Source organism: Phragmites australis, chromosome 24 (assembly GCF_958298935.1).
Source record: "Phragmites australis chromosome 24, lpPhrAust1.1, whole genome shotgun sequence".
Taxonomy (NCBI): Eukaryota; Viridiplantae; Streptophyta; class Magnoliopsida; order Poales; family Poaceae; genus Phragmites; species Phragmites australis.
Window position 1 is genome coordinate 6,453,150 of NC_084944.1, and position 14,541 is coordinate 6,467,690.

Sequence of the window (14,541 nt, forward strand, 5' to 3'; positions counted from 1 at the left end):
TTTACTAGTTGGTGGTGGCCGTGCGGAGGTGCGGGACGGACGGCGCGGCGGCTGCCGAAGTCGCCCACGTGGGCCGGACGGTTGGGCTGTGGCCCAAAAGACAGCACCTGCCCGGCCCAATTCCTGTCAAGTTTCTCCTTTTTTTTTCTCTGACTCTCATTAATTTCGATACCCTGAATGCAGCAGGAATTTCAAAACGACAGATATCATCTCAAAGATGGCATACACCTGCTTTTATTTCCCACAACCAGCCGGTTACCATCAGGTTTTGGTACCCTGATTGCAACAGAAATTTCGCATGAGACAGTTCAAATTGTTATGAAGTGTCAGGAAATCCTTGATTCCAAATGGCGTTGAGTCGTAATCATATTGGAATTCATGAGATTTGCTACAAATACAACATTACCTGAACCAACCTCGACATCAGAGTCTAGACTCGTAAAGCAGCAACGGTAACAACAAAAAAACAACCCTTCTATTTCATCATGTAATAAAACTGGAGCTTTTGGCATACTTCATACATTGCCAAGTGAACTGACTAACAGAAGATACCATGCATGGTATCAACGTTCATCTTCTCTATCTGCCATTACAGCATCGACCAGAATGCCACGGGAAAGTTCTATCTGGAAAGCTCAAGGCTATGAATGGTATCGAGCCGAGTGATTTTCTTGTGTTAGATCATGTCACGGATGCAAAAGTTTCCCAAGTCCAAGCAGATTACTCCTCTCCTGGTGGTGGGAGTGAAGAGTTTCCAGACTGTTTGGATGCAAGCACCTTGTCTAAGGTTTCATCGGGCACTTTGATTCCATTTGTCTCCATTTCTGCAACGACTGCAATGGCTGCATCAATTTCATCCAGATCAAGGCACAACAGGATCACTTCATCGTAGAGCGGGCTGAATCCAGTACAAATAGAAAAGGGGGATACATTAGCCATACTACTACAAATTTGTAGTATTGTTTGGGTTTTACTTTTAAGGAGAGGTATGCATAATGTCTAAGCAAAATACAAAGCATAGCACGTACTAATATTTTACCTTCCAAACTTATAACCAAGACTGTGTGTTGTTTGCAATATTGGTATAAAAGCAGACGGAATTGGCGCTCTCATAGCAGCGCGCAATATAATGGCACAATCTCCAATTGTCGGAGTACCACCCAGCTCTATCACCTGAAAGTCAACGAAGCAGTGATATGCCACAGTTCAAAGTTCAAACATCAATAATTTTGGTGCAAGCCCAGAACACCCTTACAATGCTATAATGGATAACCGAGAAAAATAAAGGCAAAAGCAATGTATTCAACTTGAAGATAATTGAAGTGACTGAAGGAATCTAAAATCGTTATCCCATAGAGTCTGGAGTGGTTATAGAGCAAAGAATACCTTATGCATTATCTTCATAGCTAACTCAACTTCCCATTCTTGTGACCACTTACGCGGCATCTTATTCTTTATGTGTCTTTCCCATGTCCATCCCCAGGCATCTGCAGTGGTATACATATCTGATACATCAAACATCCTCTCCTCTCGCATAACCTTAAAGGCTTCAACCGGATCTTCAGGAAACCACTCTTCATCATCATCAATCTACAGAATCAGAACCAGTAAAATGCCTCAAAATCTGTAACGATGCTGAAAATTCAGCTCTACCAACATATCCAACAGTCATGACATAACAGAAGTCATTTCGAAGAAAACAGCCAACACATTCCTATTTTCTAGGTGATTACAGCCAGCAAATTCCTATAGTACATCTTCCCAAACACTTTTGTAAATTAAAAAATATATATATAGGATATATAGTTGCATCTAGTTCAGATCACCATTTAAGTTCTAATATGTTAACATGGCATGCACTATTGAGATGAATGCGAGTTTCAAGTCAATAGCCAACAAGAGAACTAGAGACAATAGAAAGGTCAATCAGGATAAGACATAAGTTTCCTACGATGAACGGTCAAGATAAAGACAGATTGCACATGCCGAAGCATTAGTTCCATACCTCGGGCATCCGTTTTAATTTCTTTGAAGAAACAGGTGTCTTTTCTAGATCCTTCAATAACTGGACCCCTATCATTTGAAGATGCTGATTGGGTCCTTTTGCTGGTTTATCTTTAGTTTCATCACCAGTTTGATTTCCTGTTTGCTCAACAGCCTCTTCATCATCTATCTCATCTTCTGCTTCTTTTGTTGATTCGTCGTCATCATCGTCTTCGTCATCGTCGTCATCTAATTCATCAGCTAAATCTTGATCTTCTTCTTTGCTATCTTCTTCACAAAGAAAGTTTCGAGTTTCTCCCAGAAAGCGACGCTTCCAGAACTCAGTGTTCCCATCTTCTAGCTTGATTCGTGAGATCAGTTCATCTAACCCTTCATCAATCTATCAAGAAGTCATGCTTAAAATCTCTCCATCAAATTAGAAAAATAAAAGATTGCAGGTGGCAGTGACACTGTCACGTAGTATGCCATATGAAAAGATCAAAATAAACATTGTCATGTTGCATACCACTTCCTCATCTTCTACAGGAGGAACCCAAAGTGGTATACCACGTGAACGATTGATTCTCCTAGCTTTTTGAACTCGCTGGTAAAGTACTTGTCTAGTTCCATCAGTAGGTAATCCTTGAGCTTCAAGCTCAGTTTTCAACTCAGATACTACCATCTTACTTGCTGCCTTTGGCTTAACAACATTCTTCTTTGGCCCTACAACTAATTTTTTTAGCCTTTCAACAACTCTGCGTACATCGTCTTCAGATACATCACCCAAAATACCAGGGCCTTCATTCCTCAATGTAATTAGGAGTTTACGATGATATAACTTCAATTCCTCAAAGCATCGTAGTTTAAAGGATGTTTCTATTGGATTTGAATAGGCAAATCCAAATTCATCTGGATCCAATGGAGTTTTTCCTCTGCGAGGCACCCAACGTTTGCGCTCTCCTGTAAGACCTCCTTCTTCAATATATCTGCAAGTGCAAAGCCAACATCAATTGAAGAGATATTCCAAGTATGCAATGCAAAAGGAGTTAAAACAACAAAACATGCAGTTATCAAATATTCAGATCCCTCTGGATAGTTACAACCGTACGAGATTGTCAATGTTAACTGCAATAACTAATCTTTGAATATTGAATTCTTGTTCAGTAAAATTGTGTTCTTATTCATTGGCACCCTGAATCTGCATTTACATCCAAGAGAACTCTTGTGCCAAGTATCAAACACAGGCACTCTGTGATAAATATTCAGTATGGGGGAGAATTTAGTGCTTCGCAAGTAGTGCGGGCATGATGGAGGGTATTGTAACTAGCATCATGGAGAAGGAAATGGAGGAAGAAGTGATGAACTACAAGGCAAACAAGAAGGCGGCACCACAGAGAAAATTAACACGAACATGCCTCTGCACATATATCTTTTATGCAACTGAAGCAAATAAGAGCATGGACAAGGCGAGTATAGGTCCAAGACAAAGTTGAGTAATGGAACTAGGGACATATGGTCATCCAGGTACCAACTGGGGAAAAAGCAGAAGCTGAGTTTGATGGTTGTGTGCAAACAACGGGCCAGTGGCACAAAGCAGCACTGTAACAGTAGCGGTACGTAATGCTATGGCCGTATGGCCCCATGTTAGTGATACAAGTGAAGCTAGCTCAGTTAGTGTATGTGCAATGGTGTTGTATCTTATGTTGTCTTTTAAGTCTCCACATAAATTTAGAGACTGCAAATGACATTATCTCCAATGGGTTGTCTCTTAAAATGCCTCTATGTGAACCCCACAAGCTTTGAGCTACTTACCTCAACATCTATCTCTTAGCTGCACTGGATTGCATTAATTATTTGACTAGATACTCTTGTTAGGGGACTAACCTCATCTTTATATAGGGGGACCTTGTACCATTCAGAAGGCAAGCAAATATGAATCAAGTTTTCAAATATGTCAGCTCTGTCTACTTCTAGCCAAGTCCTTCCTAGCTAATGCGCGCTTCTTTCCCCAAGTGCATTCTCCTTTCTACTACCCGATAAAGACCATCACGTGTAAGTATCACTTTAACTTGGTGGGGAGGCAAGTTTTGTACTATGTTCACACTTCACAGTTCACAGAACCTTAAAAAAGCAAAGTGCAGTCCCATCATTCAAAAAAGGATGGCATGTCATGTGAGCAACTAAAACTGTGTTGAACAGTAACAAACTAAAACTTCAAAATGACATACCTGGCCACATAATCAATTTCGAAACCAACATCAGCTTCCTCTTGTAGTGGTTCTATCCAGGAGCTCACCAATGTGCGGTATTTTCTGTTTAAGATCATTGCTCTGGGTGCAATAGTTTGGTTATCGTTAGACATTGCTTCTAATGCCTCAAGCAACTCAACAGGTCTTCCTGGTTATAAAAATAAGTTACCTGCTCAGGAAAGTACTAAAAGTTCACGATAATGGAAAGCTCCTAAATGCATAGAAGACAGATATTTGATAAGGCAAGCAAAAGAATGCAGAGGAACGAACTGCCGTCATGTTAAAATATAGCTACATGATCTTCATAAATCACCAGTGTATTTTACTGTTTTAATACTATTATTTACAGCGTCAAGACCATAACCAAAATGAAGCTATGGTTACCCGATGCTAAGCAATCAAGAAGAGTATAGAGAAGAGTTTAGTCTGACAATATAAGACTTTTTAATAGTAAAATGGTAATGGCGTTAAATGAAATCACTCTACAAGATATTACATAGATACAGATGTTCATAAAAGCAAGAAAATAAAATCTTAAATAACCACTTCATCTATTCAAGTTTATGTTGAATGAACATCTTGAAGTCAAAGTGTCAAACTATTACTTGAATAAAGGCACTTTCCAGGTAATACTTGGAAAAGCACCAAAGAATTGTCAAAAAAAATATAAACATGTAACGGTATGTCAGGCCCACATTTCTAAGTGCAGATTCCATTTTGTACTCCGTACTTTCACATACCAAATGGTAATAATTATTCCAGAAGGGAAATTATATTCAAAATAACAGCTATTTCATGGGGACAGTCCTGTAATATGCTGAAAAGGTGAGTATTCTATTAAAATTACTAGTTCAACAAAGACTTGGTTTTATATTTCCTATGTGAAATGGAACTTCTGACACGTTCATATAACAATTCCCAAGGTTGAAGAATGTAAGGAAAACCACAAAATCTATGATTGCAGCAAGTCAACAAAACAGTGCACCGGCTGGCTGCTAGGTCCTTGTGTCAGGTGAAACATTTCCACCAGGAGAGAACATAATTCATAGACAAATAGCTCGACAGAAACATTGACTTTACCAGGCCTCTTAACTGATGTACAGAAGGGTGAAAACTCACCGTCGAGGCACAAAGATCGAAGATAGAGAGAAAGTGGATCACCACAATTTCCTTCATTGTAAAGAACTTTTGTTCCTCCAGGGATTCTCCGTAAGGCACGAAAGTGCCTTATTGATTCATTAACCATACAGTATTTTGTAAAGCATTCCACTAACAAGCTGAAAAAGTAGCTGATCATCAGTCCGCTGCTTTTAAAAGAGAAACAAGTGTTGCGAGAAAGATAGAGAGTAGGCATTAAAGAGAACGTGGCTATTGATATTCAGAAAACATATGCGCACAGTATGCTTGCTTTCACAGACTCAAATAGTGACCATTGGTATATTTTAATAGGGAATATTCTTACGCGTAAGTTCTTGCATTAGGCTGAATACGTTTGTGATCTTCCACCATCATCCCTAGTAATTCTGCCACATCCCCTGCCCTGAAGACCAACACGTCATAAAATAAAGATAACTGAGGAAAGAGTGATGCTTGTAACAGTCGATCTCATTTGACAAACTCAAATACAGAGCAGGATGTAATATATTTTCACAAAAAAGGGACCTATTATCATATTATCAAAAAGTGCAAAGAACCCCACACATCTAACCAGCTTGCATGGTTCACCAGTCACCAAAAACTCGTGTTTGTTGAAGCGGTTTGTGGATCATACACAAATACTATTACAAATCACAGAAATGTAAGATGCACCCTCAGTTCTCCAACTTTTATAGCATACATCTTCTGAATATTTTTATATGTTGAAGACATAGTAGCTAATCAGCAACAAGAGATACTTTGATTTTGTTATGCAATTTTCTGTTTAAACACAAGCTGGTGAAGGGAAGATTTGTTAAAACAAAGAAAAGGTAATTTTTTCGGCTTGTCTACATATAAAGAACAATTGCATGTTCAACAAAGTTCCTCCCAAAAAGCTTACATGGGAGATACTTCCACTTGCAGATTTAGAGCAGCTTAAAGTCAGAGCTCCACACCCTATGGTGGCCGCTATATCTAGTTGGATTGTATAGGCCCTGTTTTCTTTTCTTGTGCCTCTGTACTTTCCATTTTATATTTTCATATATTGTATATTTCAGTAGGGTCCTCCATACTGTTCTATGCTATAATAGAGCAACACGAAGTACCATAACAATTCAAAAATTTGAGAGCTTTCCTGCATGCGTCATGGGGGTACAGTTATCCATATGATTATTTTACATCATTCATTGGACCCATGCAATCAGATCTGATCCTAACAAATAGACATTAATACATGATTGTGTTGACTACATGCCAAGTTGAACAGGAACAACAGAACAAAGCAAACAAATATGGTATAACTATATCTAATTATATTTGGAAGTAAATATCAAGTATACCTGTCATAGGACGTCGCTCTAGTAAATGCCTGTATAACCCAATTGTAAGACTCGGTATCAGGTTTCATATAATCTAGAAAGAGAAGAAAAATTAGTATCCCATTTTAGTAAATTTCCATCAAGGAACAACACACATAAGTCAGCCAGATATTTCTCTTTCTAGTAAGAAAAGCATGAAGAAGTTTGTGATCCTATTTTAGTTTCAGCACTCCTCATACATCAAATATTGTGATAGCATAGAGGCAATGTCATTAGAAAAATAGAGAACTAAAAGGTCAAACAGAGGAAGGCTCCAAAAGAACGAGTATTTTTCCCCCACAGAATCAATTTTACAGTAAGGTCAAACAGTCTAAAAGAACATTTGGTGTATTCATTTCACTATGTCCACATCATATGAAGTTGATTGCATACAATAGCTTCATTACTTAGTTTTAAGTGCACAATTAATAAAACACTGGAACACAACCTACCATAAACAAATGGCAAATATACACATCAAGAAGACATAACTATGGTTGAACATGTATGCTCAAAGCAAAACGGACCATCTATCCAGTGAATCTACCAGTACTACACCCCATGCACACAATTGGGTCTCTACACATGCAAAAACTCATAACAAAACCAAATGGACACAGAAAGGCAATGTCTGCCATACTTCAAGCCTTCAACATGTGTAATGTGAAATCACTTTGAAAAAATGAATGACAAAAAACCATAGCATGAAACTGGCCTAAATGATCACCATACCTTCACCTCCATATTCCATGTTTTCGAATGTTGCGAAAGCAATTTCAGGAATTCCACAAGTAGCCTGAACAAAACAAACTTTTATTTGAATGAACTTTACCACCATTATATTTCTAAAGACAAACCTTAATGCTAATGCAACAAACCATGTTCCTAAGGTTCTTGGGCTCATCATATCTTGTCTAAAATGTTTCTTTTCTGAAGCTTTACTAACCCAGTTGTTCAATGTTTTCTTAACCAGCTGATATCAGCAGGATCAGGTCATTGCTGGTGGCGTTAGCGTTACCTTAAGACTTGACCAAATATGGTGTCTCATAAAGATGGTCAAGTGGGCCAGGCCAAATGGGCCAGCACGAGGCACGACCATTTTGGCCCGGCCCAGGCACGGCATGGCACGACGGCTAATGGGCCAGGCCGGCACAGCACGGCACGGCAACTTGGGCCGTGCCTGGGCTGGAGCCGCGGCACGACCCATTTAACTATTCATATTTTTGTAGTATTTTATATAATTTGTTTAGATCTAATATCATATAGGATATGTGGTGCAATGGTAGTGTGTTTGACTCATAAGTAGAAGGTCGGGTGTTCGATTCCGAGTGAAAGCAAGTTTTTGTGATTTTTTCTAATTTTCTGCAGGCTGATAGGCTGACGGGCAAAAAAAAATCATCAGGCCTACCGTGCCGCGGGCCGGCCCGGCACAGCCCGATCTTAAATGGGCCATGCTTGGGCTGAAGTCACGGCACGTGGGCTGGCACGGCACGACCCGTTTAGCTAACGGGCCTAAACAGGCCGTTCCTAAATGGGTCGTGCCTCAATAGGCCCGTGCTGGGCCGGGCCACCCATTTAGCCATCTCTGGTGTCTCACTTAGTCAAATATGTCATCACTATATAAAACACCATCTATAAGAAAATTAAATGCTGAGGATCAAACTACAACCACCACGTATGCCGCAATGCATACAAATGCAAGAGAAAATCAGCTATAATAAATTGGCATGCAAATAGTTAATAAGTCCAGAACTAAACATACATGAAGTAAAACCAAACATACCAGGAGACCTAGCTATGCAAAACTAACGGCTAGCCGCAGTGTCAGAATTTAGAGAATGGTCAAAGCATTAGCACTTAGCAGACATATTCATGTGTTGTCCCAGCTCCAAGATGTTCTTTCCATGAAGAAGTCGTACTATTTTTCATAAATATAATTGAAATAAGGTCTATTTACTTGGTCTGAGAGAACTATTTACAGAATGTAAATTTGCCTTGCCCCTGCCCATTCCTCTACTGGGTCAACCAAAGAAACAAACAAAGGCAGAAAAGATATCAAACCACAGTTATCTGTGGATGTGCAAATCAAGTTTGCAGTCTCACCTGCACACTGAGAAGGCAATTAAAATGGAATGTGGTAGCCATTCTTCCATAAGCCTCCATTTGGTACGCAACTGTGAGAGCATTGGAGTGATCTCCGGCTTTGCAATCTTCTTCGATCAGAAGATCATAAATTTCATCAGTTCCTTGTAAGCCACCTTTTGCCCCTTTCAGAAATACTGTATTGGCGTCCTCCAGATAATTGTTCTTGACCAGTTCCTCTGTTTCAGAGAAGGAAGGCTACTATAATCTGTCCAATAAACTGAATATACAACAAAGTCAATTTCCATACCTACAAGAATTAGCCAAGCCTTGCGAATATCATACTTATATCTCTCCATAGCAGCAAGAATCTCCATGCCCCTGGTGGAAAGACCCTTCTTGGCAAAAACACGGACCAAAGCCACAAAAGTTTCATGTAAAGGGCGCACACCAGAACTTAGTTCCCTTCTAAGAGATTGCATCTGCATTCAGAAATGCAACATTTTTGTAAATCCAATGCTCTACTTCAGTACTTCTTATTGTAAGCATGTCCTTGTTTACTTTTCAAAAGTAGAAATTATCAAGTCAATGCAAGAAAACACTGCAGAGATAATTAGGCAACAGCTACATAACTAAGGCATGTCTTGTCAGGTGTAGCTCCAGCTTAGACCTATCATTGAAATAAGCTAGAGCCAAAGAATCAACTTATTTATAGGTGTATGTTTAGTCTGAAGCTGCCAAAGAGAAGCTAAACGCAGTGGTGGTGACTTGTGGGCTTTTATCCCTCAGAGGTTACAAGCTAAGTTTATGTCCCAAGCACCAACCTCATCCGAGTTCAATGTTGGTTGAATCAATTCAGAACAAAAAAAGAAGATCGGGAGTACTTTATCTAAAAATGGAGACCTTACAATATGTAGCTTGCTAAGAGGACAAGAACCAAAGCATAATGCGAGAAGACATGAAAAAATGCAGAATTAGATCCAGTGCCTCATATCAACCACCGGTGTTCAGCCACATGAAAGGCAGCTGAACACCTCGAACATGTAACAGGCTAACAACATACTAGTTCAGACTAAAACCTAGGCATGTATATAGTGTTATAATATCCAATAAGCTAACAGACATATTGAATCCTCATATAGACGATCATACCACATTCCTCCAATGCACCAAACCCAAGACCAAACAAAAAATTATCAACAACTAGATATCAATTGCAACTCTATAAGGCTGCACAGGACAAGGCAACATTTCAGCTCTGCTTTGTACAAACCCATCACAGAACCACCACATCCAAGCGCCTCCTCTCCACTTCACAGTTGCACAGTTCCACTAAAAAAATCAAGATCCCGTAGGATGACAATTCAGGTAAAATAACACCGAGCAACAATCCCCAGGCACTTGTCAGTGCTGGCGAACTAGCATAGACACTTGAAAGGGGGCACATTTCATCAAACACCTCACGCGGACTTCCCCACACGCGCGTTAGGCCAGTACGCAAGCAAATTAAGAGCGGGAAGCCACTCACGGCGCCTTCGGCGTCTCCGGCGAGGACGTGTGCGGCGACGAGGCCGTGGAAGGAGCGTGGGCCGGGCGAGAGGCCCGCGGCAACCATGTCGTAGATGGTGTCCGCGACGCCCGCGGCGTCGGCGGCCCGCGCGCGCTCCGCGAGCTGCTCCAGGAAGGCCAACCGCAGGCCCTTCTCCACCGCCCCCGCGGCAGCCGAGCGGACCCCGCCAGCGCCCCCGCCCTCGGGCAGCCGTCGCCGCCGCGTGCGCCGCCGCTCGGCGAGCGCGGAGGCGCGCGTGCGGTACGAGGAGGCGGAGGTGCGGGGGAAGCGCGCGGCGGCGGCGGCAAGGGGGAAGGCGGAGGATGTGGGTGCGGGGGCGGAGGTGGAGGTGGTGGCCATCGCGGCCGGGGTTTAGCGGAGATGGGAGTGAGGGGTTTTGGATAAGGATATAGGTGGTTTTTTAAGTTTTGGAGGGAGTGGACAGAAACGGAAATACTCCGTATACCTGTATATCTAAGCAGTGAACACTTGCCGAACAGACAATGTCAGAGCAACGCGAAAGAGGTGGGTAGTTTTTTTTTCTTTATCTTTTCAGTCCACTAATCTCATATATCGGATCAGAGTTCACGATCATTAGATCTTTATCTTCCTCTTAATGGTCTGTTTTTCTCAAGTTGGCTTATTTTCTCTTGTCACTTGCCACCAACCCTCTCGCTTTATGTTGTCTTTGGCAGCTCTTCCATTGCTGGCATTGCCCACTAGTTATCCTATATCATCTCGTCACCTAACCTGTCTCTTAATGATCTCTCTAATCTCGACATCAATGGAACCTACCCTAAGCTAGTTGTCTATCCTCGTCGATTGAACATCACACGACTTTCAAACGATTGACGTGTAGGAAGCGTGAAGAAGTAATGGGGGCAAGACCACATCTAGTCGCAAAAGTGGTGGAAGCGATAGGCAGAAACACAACGAGCAATGATGGTGTCAATGATTGCAATACGATGCATTTCGCTGGACGAGAAAGAATAAAGTGTTGAAGGCGAGCAGACCTAAAGAATAGGAGGCTAGCTAACCGACCACGAGAAGAATAAAGCCAAAGCAAGAACAGTGGGTGAGGGTTGTTCACCATATTCCTTTTATTTTAGGAACATGGTTTTGTTTGTGGAGCTAAATTATATAAATGAATTAAAAATCATTGTATTTATTGCACGGACATGATGTCACTATAAGTTGTAGCGTCACATCTTGAGTGATGAAGTATAGGACAAATCACTTCGTTGAATATTGATAAACATGATTCCAAAAATGTTCAGAAAAAGGTTAAAAAGAATTTTGATACTAAGTGGGGCACTCAGACAAACAACAACGACGCCGAGTTCATGGACCATGGTGCACATACACCAGATCTTAAGAAAATTGCAATACTATTTTATAGTGTATTGCTTGAAAATTAAATTGTTGTTATATACATGATGAAGCGATGCACAAGAGTCTTCTTGGCTCTAGTTGTCTCCGAGGTGCACTACTCCCTGACCTTAGATTCCCTAGTAATGGAATGACTATTGAGTAACTTAGGAGCGTATATAGTCACACGTTTACCAATTAACCCAGAAGCATAGTGCCCAACAATAAAAAAGAAGAATTTAAGTATTTGACACAATGGTGCCACCGGTTCATGTGGTAGAACCATAGAGGTCGTCCCGAGAGCGAAGGGTAGACGTAGAGGTCTCTGGCGGTGGACGCGCGCTTAAAGAAAGGAGATTTGGATCATGGCCAACCCATATTTTGGCGGAGTCAGAATTTTAAAGGCAATTCGCTCATCTTAGGATTCGCATGAGGCAACGTATCCTGTGAAACCAGCGACCCCGCTGCATCCCTGCATCCACTCGTCGTGGTCGCTTCGATGGAAATCCAACGATGGAGCAGCGTTAAACGATCTCTCCGTTGTTTCTCCAGCCCGAGCGCACGCCCGAGTCGTGACGCCGTCAGCGTCAAACGGAGCAGCGCCTACAACCGTCCCCATCGCGAGCGCCTTCCTCCTGTTCGCCAAGGACAAGGCCGTGGCGGAGGGCGCCGTCGCTGTGGTGCTGCTGGAGCTCGCCCTCGCGCCAGCGGAGAAAGACGCGGTCGCTCCGCCGCTGAGGTTGACTGGAAGCCGTACCTTGACGCTGGAAGCAACAACGGTATGCTGGTCGCTCGGCAGCCCGAAGCGGGAAACCCTACGGCAGCCTGGTGATGCGAATTTAGTCTTTTGTGATAACTACGGCTTCAAATAATTTAGAAGTTGTTAGCAAGTTGCTTAAATGCTGGATACTCACATGAATTATGTTTCAAGATTGGATCCTAGTATTACTACATCATGTCAATTTTTTAACAGAGAATATATAATCGTGTGTCTGATCAGTGTATATCACTTTCGATGAAGCTCCACATGGTTTGCTGTTATTAATACATTATTATTTGGCCACCATAATCAACAGTGGATTTGATAGCCTTCTTATGTAGGCAAGTTTTTTAGATTAAACGATAAAGCATAACTGCGAACCACCTAAACATTCTGTCTCTCTGTTCTCTTTGAATGAACTATTAATTATTATTCTCAGAACTTTATTCCATGGTGTACCATATTGTTTAGATGTTTTTTTTCATGCCAAACTGACATAATCTTTTGTTTCTTTACTAAATGCCTTAATTTAGTGACAGTTTATACGTATCCAATTTTTCACAAAGGGTATTTGTAAGTGTGAAAGATACTCCTTGGTTACCATTTTAAGTCGCTTATCGTGTGCCTAAATGTGCAGTGATGGAATCACTCGAGTCCTTGCAAATGCATCTAATGAATGAGGATGAATTAAGTACACCCAAAAAGAAAGGGAGCATTCCTTTTTGTGTAAGTGTTATGATTTTTCATATGTTGTTTGGTTTAGTGATTTTTGCAAGATGTGCTTATTGCGATTCATTTGTTATGTTGCAGTGTTCATCTTATGTACCTGAATGTGACGAGAAATTGAAGCCCAAAGTAGGTATGATATTTGAAGGTATTGAGGCTGTGGAGGAATTCTACAAGTCCTATGCACACCACGTGGGTTTTGGAGTCCGTGTTGGGCAGCAAAAGAAATTACAAAATGCAGTGGTACGAACCAAAACGCTTCTTGTGCAATAGGGAAGGATTCAAAGAAAAGGGTAATGAGAATGTTGATCCCTCGAAGAAAAGGCATAAGATGAAGTCCAGTAGATGTGGTTGTCAAGCGCATATCTTCGTCAGGCTGAGCGGTGATAACACCTACAATATAGACTCATGGGTTGAACAGCACAACCATGGTCTTGTGTCTCCCGATAAACTTCATTTGATTAGATCAAATCGTCAAGTCAGTGAGAGGGCAAAGAATACACTATACACATGCCACAAAGCAAGCATAGGCACCTCCCAGGCATATAGGCTCCTTCAAGTCAGCGAGGGTGGGTTCGAGAATGTCGGATGCACCAAAAGAGACTTACAGAATTATTACCGTGACTTAAGGTATAAAATTAGGAATGCAGACGCTCAAATGTTTGTAGCCCAGCTAACTAGAAAGCAAGAAGTCAATCCAGCTTTTTTCTATGACTTTGTCGTAGATGATCAGGGTAAGTTGGTGCATGTGTTCTGGGCAGATGCAACAAGTAGGAAAAACTACGGTCACTTCGGTAATATATTATCCTTTGATTCTACATACACCACTAATCAGTACAACATGATTTTTGCACCATTTACGGGAGTCAACCACCACTTGCAAAGTGTGTTTTTTGGTGCTGCATTCTTAGCAAATGAGCAGACTGATTCATACATTTGGTTGTTTGAGACATTCCTTAGAGCAATGGGAGGGGTAGCACCTAGACTCATAATCACCGATGAAGCTAAGAGCATAGCAAATGCTATTGTTGCAGTTCTTCCAAGCACGGTTCATAGGTTATGCATGTGGCATATAATGGAAAAGGTGCCCGAAAAGGTTAGTCTGGCAGTTAGAGAAGACCCTGAGTTTTGGAATAGGATAAACTTGTGTGTTTGGGGATCAGAAACCCCGACTGAGTTTGAGTCACATTGGACTTCTATCATTTCAGAATTTGGCCTAGAAGGGAACGACTGGTTTGCTAATAGATTTGACATTCGAGAGTCATGGATACCAGCTTATTTTATGGACATATCTTTGGCTGGCATTCTTCGAACCACGTCAAGGTCGGA

General features: G+C 41.4%; 1 protein-coding gene across 1 annotated transcript; it reads right to left on the reverse strand.

The window, feature by feature from the left end:
- Nucleotides 1-337: 337 nt before the first annotated feature.
- LOC133907483 (uncharacterized) lies at nucleotides 338-10,784 on the reverse strand. The gene is made up of 13 exons (XM_062349534.1): nucleotides 10,338-10,784; nucleotides 9,120-9,291; nucleotides 8,831-9,048; nucleotides 7,460-7,523; nucleotides 6,710-6,782; nucleotides 5,695-5,772; nucleotides 5,352-5,509; nucleotides 4,212-4,380; nucleotides 2,510-2,969; nucleotides 2,006-2,383; nucleotides 1,387-1,590; nucleotides 1,040-1,173; nucleotides 338-898 (listed from the first exon to the last, which is right to left on the reverse strand). Exons 1-13 carry the CDS (start codon nucleotides 10,716-10,718, stop codon nucleotides 721-723), a joined length of 2,667 nt encoding a protein of 888 aa, XP_062205518.1. The 5' UTR covers nucleotides 10,719-10,784; the 3' UTR covers nucleotides 338-720.
- Between the last annotated feature and the right edge of the window lie 3,757 nt (nucleotides 10,785-14,541).

Coding starts and splice junctions, on each gene's coding strand:
- LOC133907483 (XM_062349534.1), bottom strand. CDS start 10,718: ATGGCCACCACCTCCACCTCCGCCCCCGCACCCACATCCTCCGCCTTC. Junction 5,773..6,709: donor AGAGCGACGTCCTATGACAG/GTATACTTGATA, acceptor GTTGGTCTTCAG/GGCAGGGGATGTGGCAGAAT. Junction 4,381..5,351: donor TCGATCTTTGTGCCTCGACG/GTGAGTTTTCAC, acceptor TTTTATAACCAG/GAAGACCTGTTGAGTTGCTT.